Source organism: Anser brachyrhynchus (assembly GCF_964034855.1).
Source record: "Anser brachyrhynchus genome assembly, chromosome: 11".
Classification (NCBI taxonomy): domain Eukaryota; kingdom Metazoa; phylum Chordata; class Aves; order Anseriformes; family Anatidae; genus Anser; species Anser brachyrhynchus.
This window is the reverse complement of record NC_137706.1, coordinates 14,562,794-14,586,970: the sequence shown is the minus strand read 5'-3', so window position 1 is coordinate 14,586,970 and position 24,177 is coordinate 14,562,794. Positions and strand designations below refer to the sequence as shown.

The 24,177-nt window shown below is 51.0% G+C and overlaps 1 protein-coding gene across 9 annotated transcripts in view; it reads right to left on the bottom strand.

Annotated features, from left to right (window-relative positions):
• NTRK3 (neurotrophic receptor tyrosine kinase 3) overlaps positions 1–24,177 on the bottom strand; it is a 207,510-nt gene that overhangs the window by 162,455 nt on the left and 20,878 nt on the right. For 6 of the 9 annotated variants that reach the window (XM_080607080.1, XM_080607078.1, XM_080607079.1 and 3 more), the window contains exons 2-3: positions 15,973–16,047; positions 14,579–14,650 (exon numbers count right to left, since the gene is read on the bottom strand). In XM_080607080.1, coding sequence (XP_080463206.1) covers positions 14,579–14,650; positions 15,973–16,047 — 147 coding nt within the window. Of the gene's footprint in view, positions 1–14,578; positions 14,651–15,972; positions 16,048–16,172; positions 16,295–20,866; positions 24,061–24,177 lie in introns of those variants that run through there. The other 3 variants (XM_080607081.1, XM_080607083.1, XM_080607082.1) reach the window with 2 other exon arrangements.

Below are 24,177 nucleotides of genomic sequence, written 5' to 3'. Positions count from 1 at the left end.
AAAATAGCAAGTGATGTTAAGCAGAAGAAAAATTAAAAAAAAAAAAATCACAGAACTCCCTCCTTTATCCACCCCGGAGCACTCGGCACCTGGGAAGTTTGCAAAGACAGATGAAAAGTAGGAGGGGAAGGAGCAGCTCGCTTCTAGAGAAAAGTGAGACAGTAAACTCCCTCCCCCTACACAGGGAGAAGAAAGAAGCGTAAAGGGGATGCAGGAGAGACAGCAAGATGTGGGAGAGAGGCAGAGATGCAGAGGAGGGAGTGAGTCTTGCTAGAATGTCCTTTCTCAAAGGTCATGTTTTGCTACATTAGGCAGAAATGTCAAGAGAAAATTGGATTCTGAAAGAGAAGAGAAAAAACAACAGGCTTTCCACGCAAATAAGGGAATCAAAAATAGCATGATCATGTTATTACAATTTAGGGCACAGAGAGATGGAGAAAGGAAGCGCCCTCACTAATGCAGGCAGCTTTGCCAGGCAGATGCGCTCCGCTTTTCTCCTCCGCTCTCTGCAAACCCGCTCCTAGCGCCCACCTGCCCCAAAAAGCCACGACCCACAGCGAGGGTTAGGGGCAGCGGAGGAGCATCTTCATGCAGACATCTGCCCCTACCCTAGCAGGGTTGGCACCGCTTGATCTGACCATGGGACAGGTCGGGAAGGACGCACCAGCAGCTCTGTGTCAGGGCAGGCAGGACACGGGCAGGGAGGAGCGCGTTTGTCACCCAGACACCTTAAAATGTCAACAAGGCCCTCGTAAAATGGCCCCTGGTATTAGCGTGGGGAGAGAAACACAACGTTTAGGTTGCAAAGGCAAACACTGGAAAGGTCAGGAATGCCAGGACCGGGTGTGCAGGTGCAAAGGGTCCGTCCACTGGCTGCACAGACATGGAGCTGCTGCAGAAAAACCTCCCCGCCCAGCCCCGATCTCTCCCCAGAATAGATCCATACCCTGCGCCGGATGGGGCAGGTTTCCTGGGGAAAATAGCGTGTGATTATGTAATTAGAGACGGTATCACAGTACATGCACACAAGGAGATTAAATTACAGCTCCACGGGTGAACGAAGCTCTGGCATTTTGTAACTCCTCTTCGGCGCTCGCAAGGTTCCCACCGCGCTCTAACCTCAGCCGTGCGCACCGAGCTTCCCAGCGTTTGTAGGGCATAGGAGAGGAGGATTAGGGGAAGAGCAAGACCTTCCCCAGCCAGGACTAGCCCTCTCCCACCTCCAGTTGCTCACTCTGCTTGGAAGGCCAGAAGTCCATTATCGCTTCCATGTCCCCAACATTTCCAGTGACCTGAGACCGCCTTCCACTCATCACTCTCCAGCCACCCCCCAAACACTCCTCAGCCCCAAACTCCTCATCCATGCACAAATTTCTTACGATCTTCCCAGCCTCTGCATCCTTCCAGCCCAGTGTCCCAATAAGAGCTGATGCCCATATCTCCCCCAGCTGCTTCCAAAAATCCTTTGCCAAACTTCTCCCTCGAAGTGGATCAAAATCTGTTCTGCCTATGTGAGACCCTGGAGAAATAAAGCTGGGTGCCACAAGGCTGGAAAGTGTGGGTGTCACACGAAACTCAGGCAACTTACCTGGGAACACTACAGGAGTCTCCAAGCAATACCAGAGAGATTTCTTTTTCTTGCTTTTTAATTCAATTGAATTTTGGCACACGCATATGGGGAGAGCAAAATTAAGTCTTTCCTGCAAAGCCTGCTCCTTAACGAGCAGTATTCCCCCCTCCACAGGAGGGTGCAGGTGCTGGGACAGAAGCATCACCAGTGTTTTCTGGCTTGAGACAAACAGCCCATTTCCCCCATCTACCACCTGAACAGCTTTTATTTGAAACTACAAAGAAACCATTAAAAAAAAAAAAAAAGCCTTCAACCAGGAGCAGACACCCAACACAGAAAACTTCAGCCTGAGCAATTAAAATTTGGCAGTTGCAGGGAAGTGGAAGCGGTCGTGGAGCAGAGCGTGCCAGACAACCTTTCTAACAGGCTGTGCATCAGCTCCACCTGTAATAAAACCTGGCACGTCACGAGCCGAGGAGACACAGGGGGAGAGGAGCAAAACGCCTTCCCCGCATATTTCACGGCGGCAAGCACGAGCGTGCCTCGGGACGGAGCTGCCATCAGCACTCCCATAACGCTGTCAAGCCGCTGCTTTGCCGTGGGACGTGTTCTCCATCACTCACAAGACACCACTTCCCCCAGGGCAGCCTGTAGAAAGAGCTGCCAGGGGGCTTTTTGCCTCCCGAGGAGGTCTCGAAGCTGCAGGGAGGGACACGAAAGAGGGACCTGGACCCATGCAGCCCTGGAGCGAGGGGACTTGCCTGAATGAGGAGGCAGCGTGTTCTTCTTTTCCCTCAATTACCCAGCTGCCAAAAGAGTTCCCACTATTAAAGCCATTTTTATTCAGCTAAATTAAGCCGGATGCCTCATTAATGACACCAACAAGCAAGAGCCCCTGTAATTAAACTGTAAGCTATATTATATGGTTCAGCCCGACGCGGTGGCAGAAACACTGCTGGGGAGGGACTCTCCTCGCCTGTCCCTCCTCCACTCGCCCTTATTTCCAACCTGACACATTTTCTCCTGCATGGGACAAGTCTTCCACGTATTTTAATAACACGGTGCTGCTCTGGACGTCCTGATCGTGGGATTCACTGCGCGGAGCAGGTGGGGTTGGAGGAACTCAAGCAACAGCCTGGCACAAATTCGAGGTGAAAAGTACCCCCTCAGCTGCCCTCCCCAGCACGGGATGTGCCAGTGGCACCATGCCGACACCTTTGGTCCCTCCAGTGCCCTGGGCGCCCTGTCCGGCACAGGGGGTGCTTCCCATCATCTCACAGCTCGCTGGGGATTTGGCTCAGTACAGGCGGCTGCAGGAGAGGACGAGGATGGCAGCTGGAGGTATAGGGGTAGCTACATCCAGGCTTCATCTCTGCAGCAAGCAAGGCACTGAAATTTTGGGTTTGAAACAGCAAAATGCCGGAGAGTCACTCTGGGGCTTACCCATCTCTGGCAGATGACTCCAGTGACCTCTAAAAGCAGCACCACGTGCCCCAGCTCCCGCCCTCCCCGTCACCCTCCCTCCCTTCCCTGTGTAGTAAGCAGCTTTGTTCGTTGGGGGAAAAAACGAACTGTCCTTTCTTAATGAATGTGCTAAAATTACCCCAGCCAGTCCCAGAAGCTGTGGAAGTAGGGGCCTCACCACAAGTCAGGCTCTGCAGACATTGGGCTCGATTGAGATCTCCGACAGCTCAGCACCAAGCCCCAGCAGGACACGCCTGAGGCGGAGCCCACAAAAGTGCCAGGCAATGCCAAGCACACCCAGAAAGCAGGGTTAGGCAGGGCAGGAACTGCCCAGGCTCCAGACACAGCAGAGTAAAAAAGCTTCCAAGGTTCAATCTTCCCTTGGGAGCTCAGACACTGCAACTCCCTCCTTGCTCACGTCCGCGGCACTGTGCCATGCTCCACGAGGCCCCTGAACTCACACGGTGCATCCCATCACGTTATCTCATTCACCCCAAATTACTTCTCGTTCTAAGGCTAGAGCCAGAATTTGCAACAGTCTCCCAAACTCAAAGCCTCCTGCGTCAGAGGAGAGCAGAAGACCCTCATCGGGGAGGCAAGGAGAAACCCTGCCACCCCGAGCGCGCGTCCCTCCCCGCCTCCTGCTTACAAGACCATGATTTGCAAATCCCGAACATCACTGAAACAGGATCGAAGGAGGTGGAGAGGGGCCGCTCCTCCACATTGTTCTTTAAACAATAGCTTTAAAAAGCAGAAGTAGCAGAGCAGGGCGAGGGCGTGCGGCACCACGCCTCCGCCCCAGCTCCGCGGCACATCTGCCTCGCCTCCCACTGCCAGCGTGGCCAGCCCTCTCCTGCTGCTGCCTCCAGCCGGGCCCAAGCACTTTAAAGGCCATCCCTGACCCTGTGATGCCTCCACACCCTCCAAGTCATCTCGTCAGAGGCATGTCCCAGCTGCATTAAGCTTTGTTTGGAGGCACCGTCCCTCGGAGCTCGTTGTTGCGCACGGTTTTGGTTCAGCGCGCGGTGCAGATGGGAGCAGCCACCAGATGTGGGTAATAACATCCCCCGTGCTCCGAGGCGGATCAGATGCAGCGATCCAGCCCTCCCGACTACATTTGTTGTGTGCTGTTTACACTTGCTCTTCTCTGCAGACATCTGGGCTCTCCCAGGACTCGAGGAAAGGTTAAAAGCTAGGTCAGCCCTGCAGTCGCTTTCCCTCTGCCTGCCAGCTTCCCCGCAGGGCAGAGTCCAGCAGCATCCACAAAACATGCCAGGCTCCCGCTCAAGGAAAAGAAAATTAACATGCAACAGGCAACAACCCTTCCCCCTGGCTGTCCTCCTGCCACCGAGGTGTCCTCAGGGATGTTTTGAGCCCACCCTGCTTCTTTTCTCCCAACCTGTAGTCCTCCTAGGCCTGGAATATAACTCCACAATGGGTTTTTCTCCTGCTTTGACACACGGAAATAATATTGGAGATTTGTACTGATGGAGAAAAAAGGGTTGCCAGCCGACAGCTCCAGCAAGGGGCTGGGTTTATCCTGCCTGCTTGCTTCACGTTGCGTGTTTCTTCAAGACAGAAACAGCAAGCGACGGGGGAATGCCTCCTACTCACAGGTTTCCAGCAGGCCCAGAGGAAACCAGACGGCTGCCGGAGAGAAAAACCACCCCGTTGCGCTGAGACACGGCACAAGGAGACAGCACAGGATGGAGAACCCTTAACGGGCATTTCCCGGAGAGAGGCTGGGACAGCAACGAGGGCCCTTCAGGTCCTCTGAAGAAAGGAAGGGGTACAAAAATGAATATACACACACACACCTATATCTCCCAGCAACAGCAAAACAACAGGGCATAAGGCGGGCTAAGCTCTCGGCAGACACCGCTAAATGGTTTCCAATTAATTAACTGATTACATGATAGAACAGAAGGGGATTCAAGTGAGAGCTGTTGACCTTTAAGAATAATTAATATCATCAGGATCGCAAAACTTGTCCAAGAAAAATAATTAGGAAGATTCTAATATTGCCTCCAAAGCCAGGCTGAAGGGGGAGAGGAAGGTTCTGGTTAATTTGCAAGCACGTTTCCCAAGTATTTCCTAGCAAACCCATTTCTCCTTTATATTTACTTCCCGTAGAACCGATACAGGCATATTTCCCTACCCCATTAAACCCCGCCCTTCTCTCCAGACCCCTTTTTCCATCATTTTTCCATACCTCACCCCTTGGCCACATGGATCCAGCATGGGAAAAGGGCTGGAGAGGCCCAAAGCCAAGCGGGAGCCGCAGCAGTGAGCTGCCTGGGGAAGGCCTCACGAACACCCTGCAAGGATTTTGCATGAGCTGCCAACATTTCTTGTGAGGGAAGCATCAAAAAAAAGCCACAGCCTTGGAACGAAACCCACCTTTGCAGCAAATAAATAAGTTTCCTTTGCTGCTTATTACCGTTCAAACTTCTGCGGCTTGACACTTCACTAAATTATAGATAAAAGGAAAAATGGTCTTCCTGGGCTCAGGAAAGGCGGCGGCTGCCAAAGAGCCATGTTTACAGCAGCTAATGAAAAGAGAGCTGCCATTAGCCCCCCGGCACTCACCCACCTCCCTGCTGGGGGCGGCGAGGTGCCCGCGTCCTCCCCGCGAGGTGCCCGCGTCCTCCCGTCTGCGGGGAGCAGAGGCTGGACCCTGCGAGGGCGCAGAGCTGGGGGCACGGGGCTGTGCTCATGGGGGGAGGACAGGGTGCAGGGCTGGGGACCACGCTCCTCCACGGGGACCACGCTGCCTGCCAGCAGAGCTGGCAGCTGCCTGCCCCGTGCCGTGTGGAGGCTCCTGGCCGCAGCGGGAGGCGAGGCCGACACGCTCTCGCTGCGCCCCGTCAGCCAAACCCTCAGCCTAGCAGACAGACAGCGCCGAGCAGGGAGCTGCCTCGCGCCAGGCTGCTGCTTCCCCCCGGGGATCCGCGGGGAGCAGGGAGGCAGCAGGTGCCTGAGAGCACACCTGAGCACGGGCGTAGCCTTTTGGGGGTGGAAATGCTCTTTTTTGCAGCTGCTGAACGCACACACACACACGGGGAGAAATGGGCTGAGCGGAGACTTGCCTACAGCTACACCCGAGCCTTGGCATGATGCACCTTGTGGCTCCAGGCACACCTGGCTCAGGGCAACAGGGGGCTGTTGGTGGCTAAAGGCAGCCAGATCCTGCCTATTACAGCGCTCACTTATAGCCATGCCAACAGCAGAAACATGTTTTGTCCTTGGCAATTAGCTCTGTCAAAAAAAAAAAAAACAACTCAAGAATATTTTTCATGTTCTCAATACATCTCGTACTTAGAGAGGAGAAGTATCTTTCCTCCACCCTTTATCTACAAATATTGGTCACCGTGAGGAGTATTTTTATATGAAAAACATAATCACCACGAAGCACAGAGTGCTTCAGACTGCAGCAGGCATTCCTTCATTATTCCGAGATAGCAAATTGCCCACAATTATCAACAGGCACAACTGGGTAAAACAAACATTTAACCAAGCCCCACAAGCTGCGGTTGCAGCGAGGCTGGATGGCAGCTCTCTAGTAAGCTCAGCCCCAGCCAGCTGCCGGGTAGCGGTGCTGCAGGATGATTCCACTCCTGCTGCAGAACAAAGCCGGTGCCAGGAGCCACTGCAGTTCAGAAAGTTTATACTGCATCTGTCAGACAGACGTCTCGGCAGCCTCGCTTCGTACCGAGGGAGGGACAGAAGGATAAAGGTGTCGCTGGCAAAGGAACCGGGCCGGGCTCTCCTCTGTGGACTCACACGGGGTTGTTTTGCACAGCTTGCACGCACAGCCAGGTGTGCACTGCCACTGCTCCCCTCGCTGCCCTGGGGCTGGAAAAGGAGGGAGGGGATGCAAGAGAAAGGAAGAGGAGGCAGGGAGGCCATGCTCCAGGTTGGAGCTGAGAGAGCGGCAGGGAAGCCAGGAGGCTTCAGGGCAGGCAGGGAGGCTGGGTGAGAGGCAGAGAGGCCTGGGTGCAAGCAGAGAAGCAGGGAGGGCCAGGAGGCTGCACTCAGTGTGCCTGGGGCTGGTTGGAGGCAGAAGACAGGGTTGGAGGCACAAGACAAGGTTGGAGGCAGGGAGGCCTGAAAACCTGGAGGCTGAAAGGCCCGGTTAGAGGCAGAAAGGCCAGACAGGGGCTGGAGGTTTGAAGCAGCAAGGCTTGGCCACAGGCAGGAGGATCTGGGTAGGAAGGCAGGAGGCCAGGGATGGAGGCCGGAGGAGCGGAGGGCAGCGAGGCCGGCCCTGTCCGTGGTGCTGAAGCACGGCCGCGCAGAACACGCTGCCCGGGGAGGCCGTGCAGGCACGTGGCCTCGTGGCTCCCCGCACAACAGAGGACATCCAACACACTCCCTGTTCAACCCGAGGGTCAGCTCTGCCCCTCAGCTTCCATCCTCTGGTCACCCCCAGCTCCTGGCAAAGACAGACGTGAAGCTCCTACATCAACATCCCAGCCTCATCAACATCCCAGCCTCTCGCACCCAGTAATTCACAGCTCGTCCCTTCACCAATACAAGGAGAGTTTGGGCTGGTGGGAAACTTCCCCCCTCCCTACGTTTTTCTAATAAAGTTTTATAATTCCAATAAAACACACGACTGCCTAACTTATGACATTTAAATTCTTGCCTAGTCACACACCATCATGAATTAATGTCCCATCATTCATGCCCTGTCGTGTCTTATTGCTCAAATAACATATGATTTGAATGTTTCTATTTTTCTGCCCTGGTGCTTATTGCCTGTACATCAAAGATGGAAAGTCATCCCTGCAATCAGCCTGTTAGAAAACCAGTATCATGGAAAGAGAAATCCCAGGTGAGATCATTTGTGTGGTCACACAGCTTTCACTCATCCTGCCATGACTGTTCTCTCCTTCTCCCAGCAGCTTTCCATGCCCTCGTGTCCCTTCTGGAGAAAGTCCTCCTCCCTGTGCAGTAACTCTTAAATTGGCCCAGGAACATAAGACATATCTTGTACCATATCTGGTCTGTTGAGCCCCAGCATTTGGGGAGAAAGCAAAAGGAACAGCTAAAGGAGGTTTCTGGAGTGCCTCCATTCTGCAGTGACCCCAGGAGCCTAGGAACAAAACCTGGTCATTGTCACTCCCGAGTCACCTGGAATCAGCTCATCCTGTGCGGCTGGTTTTCTCTTCTGAGACATCAAAAGAGATGGGGTGAGGCTTAACTACAACACAGCTACACCTGCACCTCAGTACTGCATCCAAGAGGAACTTTTGGTGTCTCTTTGAAGGGAAGCTCACAACAAGACGTGTCAGGCTGTTGTTGCACAACGTGGACTACGTCACAGAGAATGAGCACCTCCCCCAAAAAACTGTACATTTAGAGTTCACTTTTTACCCCATCCTGAAATACTTTGCCCCAAACCTGAAATAAGGCTTGTAAAGAGACCAGAGAAATCCCCCATAACAAGAAACAGCTGGGCAACATCTTTCAAAACATCCCCAACATCATCTGCAGCCTGTTTAAAGGGAAGAAAGGTAAAACAGACACATTCCAGAACTGCAGTCTCCCCTTTCACACATCTGCCAGAAGACAACTGGTCAATCTTCAGAAAGGGAAATAAATCCCACAGCCACACAACGCAGCTAGAAATAGCATTTCAACATCTCAAAGGAAGGAAGAAGGGCCAAAGCCAGAGCAAAATCCTGAGAGCCCAGGTACTAGAGTGATAGGCACAACATAAGAACCTGAGTAAGCAACAAATATTTGTGATAGCGTTACTATAACTCGTCTTACATTGCAACCACATCCCACAATTCAAGGCTGGATATCACTAGAAAGCATACCAGGTGTTACGCTGCAAACAGATCGAATAAAAGTAGAGAAAGCAAATGTTGTTATTCCAGGTGGAGAATTAAGGCGGGATAAATCCTACCCAAGGATGCGCAGTACTTGAGTTAGAAAGTTTCTTTCTCAGGTCCCATTAGAGTGTATAATACACAAACTCACTGTTCCACCTCCTATTATAATGCAATAAACCTTGTCCACAGCTCAGTGAAGCAGCCTGCAGTCAGAAATCCTATACCCAGCCCTCCGAACGCAGGTCAAACGATTTCAACCCAGCCTGAAGGAAAGCCACAGTCCTGCAGGGACCCGGGCTCTCCTCTGGCCTTGCACAGAATGACTGATATAACCCAGAACCTGCCTCTGCCGCTGCAGGAAAATGAGTAGCTGCTGTTAACTGCTTATCAGTCACCTGCGGTAACAGCCGGGAATGAACACGCCATCAAACCCACCGCTGGTGATTAGCATAGCGCCGCGCTCATCCAGGGTACAGAGCAGGCAGGGAGTCAGACAGGAAGGTTTATGGAAGCAGAGGAGACGCTGCTGTTTATTTTAGTGACTGCACTATAAGTGAGCCCATCATTTTACAGAAGAACTAGAGAGACATGGGGGAAAACGCCTCCAAGTAAATCACAGCACGGAGGCTTGCTCCGGGAAGGCATTCGGGCAGTAACATCTTTAGAGTACAAGTTGGAATCTAATGGTAACCAGACTGTCTGCTTGGTAAGGAATAAGGAAGGAACATTCAGCTAACAGAAGTGAAAGGCCATTTAATTTTTTCTCATATTTTTTTTTTTTTTTTTGTCTAGAGTCATGGGAAAAAAAAACAGTTCCCATTTAGTCCTCTGCAAACGCAAAATAAAACACAATAAATTATCAAGGAGCTGGTTTAGTTAAACACATTTTACTTCATACTCCCAGCGAGCTAAGAGCTCACATATAGTCATTTACTGTGCCCCAGCTGATACACAGGCCCTGTTAGACTGCAGTAGCTCGAGAGTACAGAAAGGAAATCATAAACAATTAACACATGACAGTTTGGATTAGGAGGAGACTGCCAAGATGAATACGAGCGCAGCGTAGTGATGAAAGGACAGAACATGGAGAAGTCATCGGGAAGACAGAGAAAGGGTAATCGTACATCCAGGACCAAGCGATGGATTGCAAGCAGTCAAGGGTGTGGAGCTGTTTACAGGAGGAGAGTAAAAGGAGAGAATTTAACTCTGCCTCCTATCCACGAGTGGCTCCTTCAGAGCCAGGCAATAGATCATTAAACACAAAGCACAGGAAAACGACCCTCAAGCCATGACTGAGAGGGAACGGTGCTATACTTGCAATGATTCAAAGTCTGATATTTTGTTTATTTCTTTATTTAGTGTAAGATCTCGATCGAGCTCCCAGACGCACAGAGCAAGGAAGGTGAACCTTGCCAGCCTTGCAAATCTGTTGCCTGCGGCCCTTGTGAGCATGCGGGCCTCGGCTGCTGGAAGGCTTCAAGTGCTGCCCCAAAACAGCACTGAAGAACATACAGAGAAACCTGCCAACCCTGAGCTGCCTCAGCCACCGCAGTTTTCAGGGGACACAGCCCAGTTTCTTTCCCATCGAAGCCTAAAACCATAAACGCCCCTGGGAAGTCCTGTGTCAAAGCCCCAGACTACTTCCCCTAGCAGGGCACCAGTTCGTGTGACGCTGCACAGCTGCAGGAGCCCAGCCACGACACCAAGGCCAACTCCACCCTCAAAGCAACACAACCAGAAGGCTGTCAAGGGGAAAAAAAAAAAAAATATATATATATATATATACATACACACACACACCACTAACAGGATGACACAGATGAAAACTTCTGGAGAACAGAGGACCATCTAATCACACGATACTCCAAAAAAAGTGCAGCCTGCACAAAATACTCCCGAAGCCCCTCTCTGGCTGTACTCGGGGACTCCATCTTTAAGATGCTTTGGTGAAGACCAAAGGAGAAAGCTCTGTCCTCAGTGCCATCATGCTCTGGCAGGCAGCACCGAGTGCTCTTTGACAGGAGCTGTGCCTTCGCCAGCCCACAAACCAATTTCGAGCATGTATAAACCTCCAAAGATAGCTTAAGAAGGGCTTCTAAATGCAAGCAGAAATGGCAATTATTAATTTCCTAAATAGAAATCTGACTACTTAAGCTTTATTTAAAAGTGTGCCTGTCTCTATAATTACACAGCCTTAATTTGTTTTCTTTACTCCACAATAAATAAGGTGCACACAATTACCCTCCGCAAACACAAGCCCGTGCCTCCTGGCTGGCTGGCCCCGCGTGCAGCTGCCCAGGGAAGCATTCAGAGGGGATGAGCCTCTTAAGAACCTGTTTCCCAGCACAGGGACACTCAGACACTGCAAACAAGTCGAATTAAATTGGCCAAACTGTTCCAATGTTACTTACTAGGAGGACAGGCAGAGTAAGAGTATGTAGGACTTTTTCCTGAATGAGCTGTGCTGCATACAGTGACATACTAAGTATGCATTTAGATTGTTTATGTCTCAAATTTAGGAACTATATCATCCTAAAGCCTCCCTGTACATCTCAAGCCAAAGACTGAGGTTTTCTGTCATCACTAAATACTTCCTACGCTCTTCTGCACAGCCTACTAACACTAATTTACACAGATCTGGGTTACGAGGACTCGGTTTTCCTCAACCTAGACCTGCACGTCCTCACGTCCAGTGCATGGTGTTCCCCAGGACCCTTCCCACATTAGCTAAAGCTGCATAGAAATGGGACCAGGAACCTGTCAACACAACTTTGCCCAGCAAAAAAAAATTAAATAAAAAACTTTCAGAGAGAGGGCACAGAAAGGCACTGGATGACATTCAGTTTACATCAGATCTGCATCCATCCTGTTCAACATCCAGCCAGTGCTTGTTCTAGAAGAAATCAATGGCTTCAGCCCAAGTGCCAGCAGAAGAGGTAAATCCACACTAAAACCCAGCTATATTTTGGATTAATTATGTCTAACAGTGACCGGTTTCACAGTACTAATGTTTGGACAAGCCACGGAGCCTTAGCTCTGCTCATTCAAGGAGAGGGATCCAAAGCTATTTCTAGGTCTACACCTCTGGCTCCTTGTCACCCACTGCTCCTCCACCAATTCGATTTGTACAGCTAACATCTTACATCTGTACAGCTGATTTCAAACCTTAAAGGTCAGGAACAACCCCACCAGCCTGCACTCAGGAGCACGTGGATATCTACCACTTAGGCAGATGAATGGTGAAAACCCCTTCGTGGTTTTTTCACTGGTGCTCCCTGACTTTGCAATGGGGAAGGGGAAACAAACAAACACACCGAACCTCATCCGGAACCATTATCTTAAACCCCCACAAACCTGAGCTCCTGCAATTACAGCAAGGATAAGTGATCTGCTTGTGATTGCACAGCTGGGGTCTGAAGATGAGTGCGTGCACTGAGGAAGGACCAGAAATAGAAGCTGCTGGGAGAAGGCAGAGCTATCTGGCCCATCTGAGAGGAGGAAACCTTGATGAGAGGCACTGGGAAAAAAGTCACTTCAGCAGGAGGCTGGGATTCAACCCAGGATGGGGGGAGACAGCTACTGAGCCCTTGTAATTTGTACAAAAGCTTTGCGTGGAAAAATGCCTGCTGCTGTTCAGACCCAGCTTGCAGCACCCCACAAGGTCCAGCCCAGTGCTGGTCCACTTCGACAGTAAAGCTTCTGTGTTGTTTGTTAGACACATTTGGAGTCTATAGGCTCAACTCTGCCTGCACCCATCCAAACACTCACAGCAGTAACCCCACGAGCCTCAAGCCCAGCATCCCACAACCCATCCAGCACCGCCACCAGCAGACAACCACCCCACGAGGGGATTGGGACAGCATCCCTCGATCCTCCCAGCTACTGTACCAGTTAAAGCAGCCCGAGACGTACAGCAGAGTGACACTTCCATTAATCCTTTTATCCCTGGCACCTGTGTGCAGTGGCTGCCAAAAACACCAGGCCCTCGGCGAGCTGACACCAAGCTGAGCAGCGGCTGGAGAGCAGCTGAGGAGATGCCCCAGTGCGCTTGCGTGGTCCCACGGGCACGTAGGAGCGTGACACCACACTCTCCCCTATCAGGGCCAGAGATCCCCAGGAAAAGGAAGCCAGCACCGTGACCCAAAGGGCTTGAGGGAACCAAAACCCCCGCAAGACCCAGGTCACCACCCCCAGAGACCAAGCACCCGCCACCAGGAGCAGCCACTTTGCAAGCGCTCACACACCAGGACCATGCAGTCGAGGGCCAGCACCAGCATCAAAACCCACTGGCGAGCACCAACCCAATAACGCACTTACTTGCCTCGAGCTTCAAAAGGCAAGGAAAGAAAGATGTTAAGAACACGATCAATCTTACGCGGCCCGAGCAGTAAACAAACACATATTTCATCACAACATACCAACCTCAGCTCCTGACACAAGATGGATATGTTTCTTTTTTTTCCCCCATCTCAAAAGTAATATCAAAAGACAAAAACAAACGCTTGCTGAAAAAACAGCAACAATTGCATGTACACACATTAACGACACGTTCAGACTCAAAACGAGCGTACGTCCTTCTAATTTCCTATGATAACCAAACTAATTTCATCAGGAATCAAATGTTATTCATTTTTATCTGTTACATGCATAAACAGCAACAGCACAATTGACAAAGTACCCCCCAAAAATCAATTGTGAGATATATTTTAGAGAGAATGTTTCCCAGTAACAAACATCTACAGAAAATACAAAACAAATGCCACAATCAAAATAATAAAGCACGGAAATGGGGAAAATCCCAGCGTTCAGTGTTAAGGAGGTTTTATTATCGCAAAATATGCACTTTTTAAACTCAAAATGGCCCCATGTTTGTTTGCAATGCCCTTTGGTACTGCAGATCTCCTATTTAGCAAGTACTTTACCGTCACTTAGCAACTGTAACCGCTTTTCCAAAAAAAAAAAAAAAAAAGCTTTGGGTGTTTTCAGTTTACTTCATCTCCCAGCAGACATCAAAGACAAACACACCCGGCCCTGCAGGCCCTGTCCACCTCCCTCCACCAGTAGCACCCCGTGCAGCCACACACTGCCATTTTCCCCCGCTAGTATCAGCTCCCAAAAAGCAGGGAGATGCTTTTTAGATGCTCTTCATCCAGCCCATCAGCCCACACCCAAGGCTGTGGGCTTCTCACCAAGCCTTTTTCACCCCACTTTTTCCTTTCCTTCTCTTTTTTAAAATCTTTATCAAAGCCAAGAAGCGTTTGCTCTCGGACAGGGTTGCTTTGACGAGGTATTTTAAGCCCATGAAGCACCATCCACGCTCGCCCAAAATTCAGGGTCTGTTTATCACCTTAGGAAAAGCGAGTATATAACCAAAAGAAATCAGTGCCTTTGGGCTTCAGACTTGTGGAAATTCTCTGGGACACCGTACCTAATGGCTAACGATACCCCAGGAGCCGGACACTTGTGCAATATCCCGCAAAACCACTGCTCCTGCCCTTTGGCACAAAACTTCCCCATCCCATGCTCATGGCAGATGCCAGCTTACAAATCCGATAATCAGGGGCAGAGCTGGGAACATAAAGGCCACCTCCCAGCCCTGTCCCCTTCAGCATCCTCCCTCCCTCCTGCTGCTTTGGGGTGTTTTGGCCACAGCCTCGCTGCAGGAGCGGAGGGGACGGGGACAGGAGCAGAGCACACTCACATGTAGCGCAGGTGGGGGTTCTTCGCAAAGGCCCGGGGCTGGATATTTCGTAGTCCTGAGTTCCTGATTGTCCTGGGGAGAGATTAGAAAGGAATCGAGGCTGAAGACTACTCTAAAGCCCCACGCTGAGTGCCAGGGGCAGTGCCCCAGTGCTGGAAGTGGCAGTGCCGGGAGCCCTCGGGGGAGGCACATCTCATCCCAGGCAAGTGCAGAGGAAATTGGGCTTTGCAGTTCCCTCCGGTACGCTGGCCACACGGGCTCAGCACGGAGCAGCTGCCGGGCAACTCCCTTCCCCCTGCTCCACCAGTACAAGCTGGGGTGGCCCTGAGCACCTCCCACTGCTCCCAGTGTCCACAAGCAGCACTGCCTGCTCCCCCAGCAAACCCGGCCCCAGCACCATCTCCCCTCCCAGCAGCCGCAGGGAAAACCCCTCTGCACGGAGCCCTGGCTGGAAGAGGTGAGCGTTGTGCTCAGGAGCTACGCATGTTGGAGGGGGATCCTCTTCCCAGCCTGTTTCGAGGAACCAGGATTTATCAATACCTGCTGCAGACAAAAATATCGTTGCTGGTTTTTGGTTTCTTAGGTGAGACGAGAACAGCAGTCAGCCTGCTTTCAAGGTGTGTATTAAGTGTACAGCTTAATGGGGTTCAGTTACTGAGTGCTGACAAATATGCACCTTTCCTCCTGCATGTGGGCACCCTGGACCTAACATAAGCTCTCAGCAAAACCCGTTAGCACCCCCTGATGAACCCTGAGCAGCACTGTGCATCCCAAGGGAGCAGCACCCAGCGGAGCCCGTGGTGCTCCCAGCTCCAGGCGGGTGCAGGAGGGGGAGTTAGGAGACAGGGGTGTACCCAGGCTCCCCAAGCACCTAGCAAACCACTGCAGTCTCACAGACCTCAGTTTCCCCACCTGTGATGGGCAAGATGAAGCTCTCCTGACATCGGGGGGCTGCGCAGGGAGATGCCATTCCCTTATTGTGCAGCCCCACCGTGACTGCAGCCGTACAAAATGAGAACCAACAGCCCAGCATTGAAGGATGGCTGGAGACAGCTGGAAATTCACATTGTGGGACTGAAATGACTCAGAACAATGCACAAGCCCAGCACCAGAACAGCGGGGGAGAAGAGAGGTCAGGGCTGATGTGTGTTGACAGAGCTGTCAGGAGCTAGCAATCTTCCTTCTCACAGATCCAGCAAGGACCAAAAAAATCACTTCATCTCCATTTTGTGAAGTCTCACAGCAAAAACACCGCAGAGCCAGCAGCTTAAGCAGGCTCCAAACACCACGGTGCAGAGATGGAGGGAAGCTGCAGTCCTTGCTGGAGCTGTTTGCCTAGGAAATGAGGGGCTGTGCAGCGCAGCTCTCCTCCCCAACATGCAAGCCATACTCACAGCCTCTGGAGTCCCGTGTACAGCTCCATGTCTACGGCGTTCAGCGTCTGCAAGTTCTTCCAGTTCTCTATGTGTCTGTGAAAAAGGAGGAAAAGCTCAGCCAAGGCGTATCAGAGCATATCTCTGCCCAGGCAGGGCAGCACAGCATTGTGCCCCACACACCTCTTCCCACCTTGCTTCAGCCAAAACCTTTAACTTACAGAAGGTCTGGGGCTTGGACATACTCTCGCTTCAGCATCCATATCCCCAGACATATGTGGTATGCATCATGCTGCCAAAATAAGCAGTTTTCTCATGCTGCTTTTATTCTGTTTTCCCAGCACTTTGGGTGAAAAAAAAAAAAAAAAAAACAACATGGTTTTACCCAGAATTTTGAGCAGAGGAGGTGCAAACAATCCATTGCACTTCCCTGGCGAAGTCATCGCCCCTCTCTGTGCACATCAGTGAAATAATGCCACAGCCAAGCAGCTCATGCAACACTAGTCAAAGTAAACAAAAACCTCTCAAAAAATGGGGAAAAAAAGGAAAAAAAAAAGTCCTATTTATCGATTATCTCAGTGGGGTGGACAAAGAGGGCCCTGGTCTTTGCTGGCTGGAAGTGCTGCTGGCAGGAGAGCACCAAAGTTAGTTTGGAAACCATGCCTTTATTATAAATTCCTCCATCGCCCAGGGTGCTCTGGCAGGTATGTTATGGAGAATGAAAACAGAAATAGATCTGTCACCACGGGATCGTTACTCAGTAAGTATTAGAGCTGGGGGAAAGGTGACAGATCAGCAGCCCCAGAGAATGGGGTCCCCTGTTATCAGGGGAACAGGAAGACAGCTGCAGCATGGCCAAGGGCCCTGCTAATAAGCCACGATGCTGCAGGGTGGAGAAGTTTGATTTTCATCAGCCAGGCAGTCCTTGGCCAGCTGAGGCTTTCTCCCAGACTGAACTCGGAAACCCTCCCACCAGAGAGAGCATTTTCAAGAGGGTCTTTCTGGGGAGCATGTAGAGGGGGTGGTGGAGAGGAGAAACCTTTCCAAGTGATGGAGCGTTGGGATGATGCACTGAGAGCCATAGCTTCTGGTTGCAGGACCACATGCAGGGGTCCAGAGGGTGAATAAATGGAACAGGAACTCTCAGCCTCTTCTGGAGCAGTCAGAGAGGCTGTACATTCCTCCTCCAGCACTCATTATGTCTTGAAAAACATGTTTGCACAAGAACAAACAGCAGTATATAGACCGATTTGAGCCATACCCCAAATACTACCCAGCTAAAGAAAAATAAATAAATAAATAACCAAAGTCTGGACTAAACCTAAATTCTGAGCTTATTCCTGCTCTGCTGTCACCATCCAAGGAAAGCAGAGACCCACAAGAGTCACCTCTGCTTTCCACGTGCTCCATGACTGTCTGCATCTCCAGAACGATTAGCATAAGGACACGGCACAAACTCCCAGCTGGCTGCTGCGTGACAGCATAAGTTACGGTTCATCCTCAGTGACCTGTGCACCAGCTTGGATCGCCTGTGTCCCAGACAGAATGAGAAACAGGACATTATCACAGCCGTTTCATGTTCCCTGCCAAAGGCCCTTGCAAGCTCTTGCAGAACAAAGCACAGACTGGGAGGCATCACTCAAGTCACTCGACAGCTCGCTGAAACCCTCCAGAGAAAGGGCAGCTCTGCAATTTCAGGTCCTGGGGCACGAGGTTGCAGGTCTGGGTTACTGGGGACTTGCCACAAAATATCCTGGCCACGCTGGGCAAGGCTACACACACACATTGAAGGCATTTCCCACCTGCAATCTCTCCAACCCAAATGAGATTGTCCTCCAAGGAAAAAGAAGAGTGGCAGGAAGGGGATGGCATGGATTTACCACTGGGGCACGCTGGAGCCACAGCATCCAAGCACTGACCTTTGGGCAGGGATGGAGCAGCCCTGAGCCAGGAGCTATGGAGCAACCACAGCTGGGGAGGAGGCAGCAGCCAGCTTGGCTCTTGTTTTATTGATTGTGTTTGCTAAAAAAAAAAAAGTCAGGGTTATTTTTGACCTGACACTCAAAGCCACATACACAATTTTAGAAGAGGTAGGACGAGACCTGAGCCTGTGCCCAGTGACGTGCACAGGCAGAACTTTCTGGGGACTCAACATTTGGGTTGTGGGGATATTGACAAAGCTGTAAATCTGACAGAAGCACCAACTTCTTGGCCCACTCCAGGCTCAAAATTAAGTCTCTTTCTGTCCACAAAATGGTACACAATAATTACAGAGTGGGAGAAGAGAGCCATAAACTGGTGTTGTCCCCCATGGGGCAGAATGGCCACTGCTCCACAAGCAGTTAACGCCCCCAGAAATGACATTACACCAGCCTGTAAAAACACCTCCACAACCTGTGCTGCAGCCTCCCAAAGTCAGCCTGTGAGCTTTGTGAGCCAGATACACCTTGCTGCGTTATTTAACATACACGCAACACCCATGAAGGGAGAGACGAGAGAAGCAACCATGGAAATAAATGCGCACGCTTACGTGCAGGATAATCCCACAACACAGCAGCTGCTTTACATACAGCACAATAAAGGCAACAACATCATCTTGAATTAGGTGCACAGGTCAGCAAGGGACTGCGAGTCCTTTTAGCTACACAGGCACTTCCCTTCATAAGGGCCCCCAGAAACAGCTCTTCTCCTTTATCTGTTTTTTGAACTTAGCAGGAGTCACTTCCTAGCTCCTAGAAGTGACAAACCAGTTTTGGTTCTCAGGCACCCTGAAGACGCACCTGAAAAAACATTTTCTTTGGTTCCTTTTTGTTTCTGAACGAGTAGTGTAACTGTGTCCTGGTTGGATTTGCCTGAATCCACTTTAAAAGCTAAACAAAACTGCATCTTATTCTGAAAGTTCAAGGAGTCAAGCTGTGATTGCAAAATTGGCAGCTGTTGCACAGAGAAGCAAAACAACCAGAGAAACTCCGCTCCTAAAACTTAAGTCCCTCTTCATGTCCTTCAGCCTCTCAACAAGTTCCTCCTCTTTTCCTTCCAGGGTTTTTGCTTGCCCTAGAAAGATCACGTCCTCCCAATTGCCGGCCAAAACAGAGACCTTCCCTTCTCCTCTGCCTCAGTTCATTAACCTGGCAGGAACACGTGTGCAAGGTTCAGGCCAAAAAAACAGATGGATCGACTCCCAGCCCTGCCCTGTTCTCCGCAGTCAGGCTTGGAGGTATGAATTACAGGCAGAGGGTTACTCCCTTCTCCCTGCAGACTCCTCTAAACACACATCCCCGTGACATTCCCCGGTTATTACTAAGGTAAGCTGCTCTTCTGCGAGATGCAATAGCTTCAAGACCAACACCCTGCTTCCCAATCCTGAACTGCTCGCCATATACACATCCACCTAGACTAACTTCCAGTGTTAGTATCGAGACCATGTGAAATGCATCACTAACGAAGACGACAGCGCTCGTTTTCTTGAGGGGGGAGTGAAAGGGGGACGGGGCTGCTTGTTTTAAATACTCGCTTCCTTCTCATTCCTCGTGTCTGTTTGGTGGGTCCTGGCCAAGCCCAGGTCTCCCTGCACTGCTGAGCTGCCTTTCACAGACTGAACAAAGTCCTGTTCAGTAGTAGCTGGGGTTTTGTCTTCCCAGCTCGTACTGAAATGCTGCACCACAACTTCCCTTGCTTGCTCTGCTCATTTCTTACCAAAATAGGCTCGCAAACATCTTATATCCATTTTGTCTTGTGTCAAAATAGTCCTTGCTTAAGCAGCTTTTTTTCCTTTCCTGGCATTTACTCCTCCTTCCTTTACAAGCCGAAGCCAGACCCACCCAGCTATCACTTATAAATTACACAAGGTCAGCTCTCCTAAGGCAGCACGTCTGTACCGAGCGCTGAAGTGCAAGGCAAATTGTCTCAAGTGCCTTGAAGAGATACTGACTCAAGTCCCAGAAGTGATGCAGATATATTGCTCAGACAGTCCTGGCAGCAAGGGTGTTTTGCTTTTGGTTTCAGACCCAGCACAGGACGGGCACTTACGCCTGGTGACCTACGCAATAAGCACCACGCTGTAAGGGAAAACAGCGCTCCATGTTCTTCACCAGGCTGTTTAAGTCCCTGTTTCTTGAATAAGAATGACCAGAAACGCAGAGCAGTCTGCAGGAGGGCTCTTAAAAGAGCAGGAGCAGTTCCCCACTTGCACTGGGAACGCTTTGACATGCAGCCTGAGGTCACACCGACCTTCCCACAGACTGGTGGCCTGTTTTCACCACAACCCAGCACCACTCCAAGCACTTCTGTCCATCGGGTCATTCCCAACTGACACGGCTTCCTAGCCGACAGCAAAAGCCCCTGTAACCTACACGCACCTTCATCCCACTTAGCACTACAGGCACTTGGTTTTGCGGCTCTTCCCCTTGGCCATCCTCACCCGCTTTGTGCTCCCACAGCCCCAGCACTGAGCCAGCAGCGAAGCCCATGAGCCTGCTCTTGCTTTTTGTGCTGGTGTCCTCACAAAAGCAGAAGCTAACATCATCCCCACGGAATTTCAGTGATTATCTCCACTTGCAATGGCTCTTCACCTGCAACAGGTGGGCTACACCATGCCTTCTCCCCCCCCCCCAAAAAAAAACAACCCATTCCTGACCTAACACAGCATCACATTAACCTCTCGTCATGAAGTCATCTCTTTGCCTAGGAAATCAGTCACCAGATACAGAGTTAGCCTGACACAAGCTGGCTTTAGGAGGCCTACCCTGCCTTGTATCTCAGCCTCTATGTATGAAGAGTCTTTAATGCCCATTGAAAGCCTTGTAGAGCACCGATGTCAGACTAATGCTGAAGGCACAGCTTGCACACCATCCCCATGGGAACAGCAGTTCCCACCACTCCCCCAGAGGTGTTTGACAGCAGGGGCTGGTGTCACCTTCTGGAGACCACGCAGCAAGCCTGCACGGCCTCACGTGCTCCTCTTCCAGCTCAGGGCCAACGCAACGAGAGAAGTGAAAACATCCGCGGGGATTTAAATGCAACCAGGCTCATTTTGTCCCAACTGCGTGAGGAGGCAGAGGTGAAAAGGAGCAGCTTATGCCAATTTACCAAGTGATTAGCTCAAGGCTACTTAATGTCGCTGGCCTCCCTCCACTCTCCTCATACGACAAGGATAATATTTATCTAATCTCTCTCAGCTTTTCAAGCGCTGCGGTCAATAGCTAAAAAAGGCACTCGATAAGCACCGAGTATTATATAGCATGTGTACACATGTGCTGCCCAAATCTACATCAAGCCCAGATTGAAGAACGATGACTTTCCGTCAGGATGCCATCAGCTCCACTCACAGCCAGAGCAGATGAGGGGTTTGAGCCACGCTACACAAATGCCACATCTCTCGTTGGGATGCTGGGCAGCGAACACAGGATCACAGTCCAGCAAGCAAGCAGACTCTGAGACACACACACGCTGCTGGTGGAAAGGCGAGCAGAGTGTTTGACTCCTCTCCGGTAGGGCCACAGGAAAATTGGTTTGTCATCCAGGCACATTATACCTCGTGATGCAGACAGAAGAATTAATGTTCAATTACCTTATACGCGTAGCATTATAAACAAGCCACATGGCACGCCAGTGCCAGGCCATGCAAATACTCTCCCCCTGCCATCAAATTCATAAAGAGAAGTCCTCTATTAACACCCTTGACCACTAAGCCCTGCCTGCTCCAGGCAGAGCTGCTGCAGAAGTCGATGGGAAGCCCTGGAGGCTGGGAAACCCCTGCTACCCGTGCCACCACCCTGGCACAGGTCCCATGCCCCGTGGCAGAGCACACCACGGCAGGAGTCGCTGGCCCCTTTTATCCACGGGGCTGAGGAAGCCATAAAGAAATCAGCCATCTTTCACAGCATCATAAGGCGCTTATCGCATGCATTTAATAACCAGAGGCATGAAGGACTTGATTCTCTCAATATGGAAGTTATAAAATTGAATTGGTAACTGAGCATTAAAGGCAAGTGCAGCTGAATAAAGACTTATGAGGGCAATATTTTCCCCATTTAAAGCGTGGGCTTCCCCTTCCCAAAAGCGCACAGAAAAGTCACACAGCAGCAGACAACTTGGCATCATTAAGGATAATTTGAGGTCAGCGAGAGAAGGGGGGGAAGGAGGGAAACGCAAGCAAATCCAACTTTGTAGAAATAATTATTAGCGTAACCCCACAGTGTAATTATGATTCGTCAAGGTAACAATCATAAAACACAGCACTGTGACACAGCTCCCTCTGCACCAGATCTGCTCCTCTTTCCAGGGCCACACAGAGGTATATGGGTGCTGTGGAGGATGCTCCCGGTTACCCTCCTGTAGGTCCAACCATCATCAGGTTGGGCGTCCAACCCAATAATCCAGCCTGGGCTCTTCCAGAAAGGCTGGGCAAAAGGAAAAGCCCTGAGTTCCCACTCCCAAGCCCCGTGTTTGTGCGTTCAGCAACTTCCCTATGATCTCCACAAGCCTCCAGCTCATCCCCAGCCAGCCTCTACATCCCACACCAGCTCTGGCTGGTGACTTATGGAGCAGACAGGACCCCTTCCAGGGACAATGTTTCAGCGTTACCGGAGGACAGCAGGCTGCTCAGACCCAGCATGGACAGATTGCTGCAGCACACGGGAAGCAGTACTTTCCCATTATCACATGCTAAACCCAAGGTTTTTCAGCACAGGTAGAGTTATGCCCAGCCACTTGCTTTCAGGAAGGAAGAAATAGGTGCAAGGGGGCCAGTAGAGCTGAAGAAGTACCGCGGGCAGCAGGGCAATGGCCACCAACAAATATCCTCCTTAATTTCCCAACATCATTACATCCCAGCTAGTGTTCAAACAAGATCTGAGGTGTCCCAAACCCCCACAGAGTTGAAGAAACCTCATTTATCAGGGATGACCAACAGTGGAAAGGCTTCAGGAACCTGTCCAGGGCTGCAGCATCACCTGCACGGGGAGCAGGGAGGGGACGGTGCCCTGACCCCCTGTGTACAGGGTGGGCTCGTGGCTCAGCACCTCCTGCAGCCTCTCTCCCTACCTCTTTTTTATTTATTGCCTATCCCTATCCGACCCTTGCACGGCCTTGGACACCACCAGAAGGCAGAGAGCACAAGACGGCTTTGTTCCCACTAACGTGAACATAAATATAGGAACACAACCACCTCAGGATGAAGCATCTGCCCAGTGCAAACGAGAGCTCACCCCTTGCCTGCAGCATCAGCTGTAGCTGTCTCTCCTTCTCCTCTGAGTGATAGATTCAAAAATGATGATTTTCCCCCAAAAAACACATTTTTTTTTTTATTATTCTCGGGCAGGACAGTGCACAAGGGCAGCCCTCTGCACCAGGAGAGATGTGGGGCTGCAGCAGACAGAGCAGACACTCCTGCTAAGGACCGCTGCCGTAAACCTCTGCGCGTCCGATTTCACTGCATCTCCGAAACAGCCGTGCAACCGCCTGGGAGGAGAGGGCAACCCAAGGGGAAAAAGACAATTCCCCCGGGAGTTTTGCACCGAGCACCAGCCCCAAGACAAGAAAGCAGCCTTTGCTTTACCGGGTGCAGAAAACCAAAAAAACTCCCCTTTTAGGCAGCAGCCGGCTCCCCGCATGCCTGCCAGGTCAAAGGAAGGGATGCTTTTATCCATAGGATTTCATAGGCAGCGATACCTAGCAGCGTGCAGCATTTTGTGGTCTTTAAAGATCAAACAGCATTTTATAGAGGAAGCAGCACCCTGGTCAAAATCAGCTGCAGTAATCATATTCAGCCTTATTAAACCCTCTCTGTAACTTCAAACAGGGTCAGACTCCCTCACGCTCCCACCTCCGAACAGGTCCGTGGCTGTTCAGAAATTAAAGTGTATAATATATACGTATAGATGTGTGTACACAAAAACTCACGTGGTGAGACAGAGCTGCCAAACTCCAGAGGCAGCTGCACGCCTCCCCTGCGGAGCATGGGGCCTATACACATTAGCAAAGTGAGGGGATGGACCATGGGTATGGGATAGCTGCGTTCAGCTTGGCAGGAGGAACCCCAGGTACAAGTAGGGCTACTGAGCATCTTTCTTTTTTGTTGTTTTTTTGTTTGATTTTTTTTTGGTTCCCACCCCCCCCCCCCCAGCTCTTTGGGACTACACCTCCATTAGACCTCGTTAGCTCAGCCCTGACCCAAAGGGGAGTGCTGCCAGCCACATGCCCAGGTTACACTTCATTCTGTGCCTG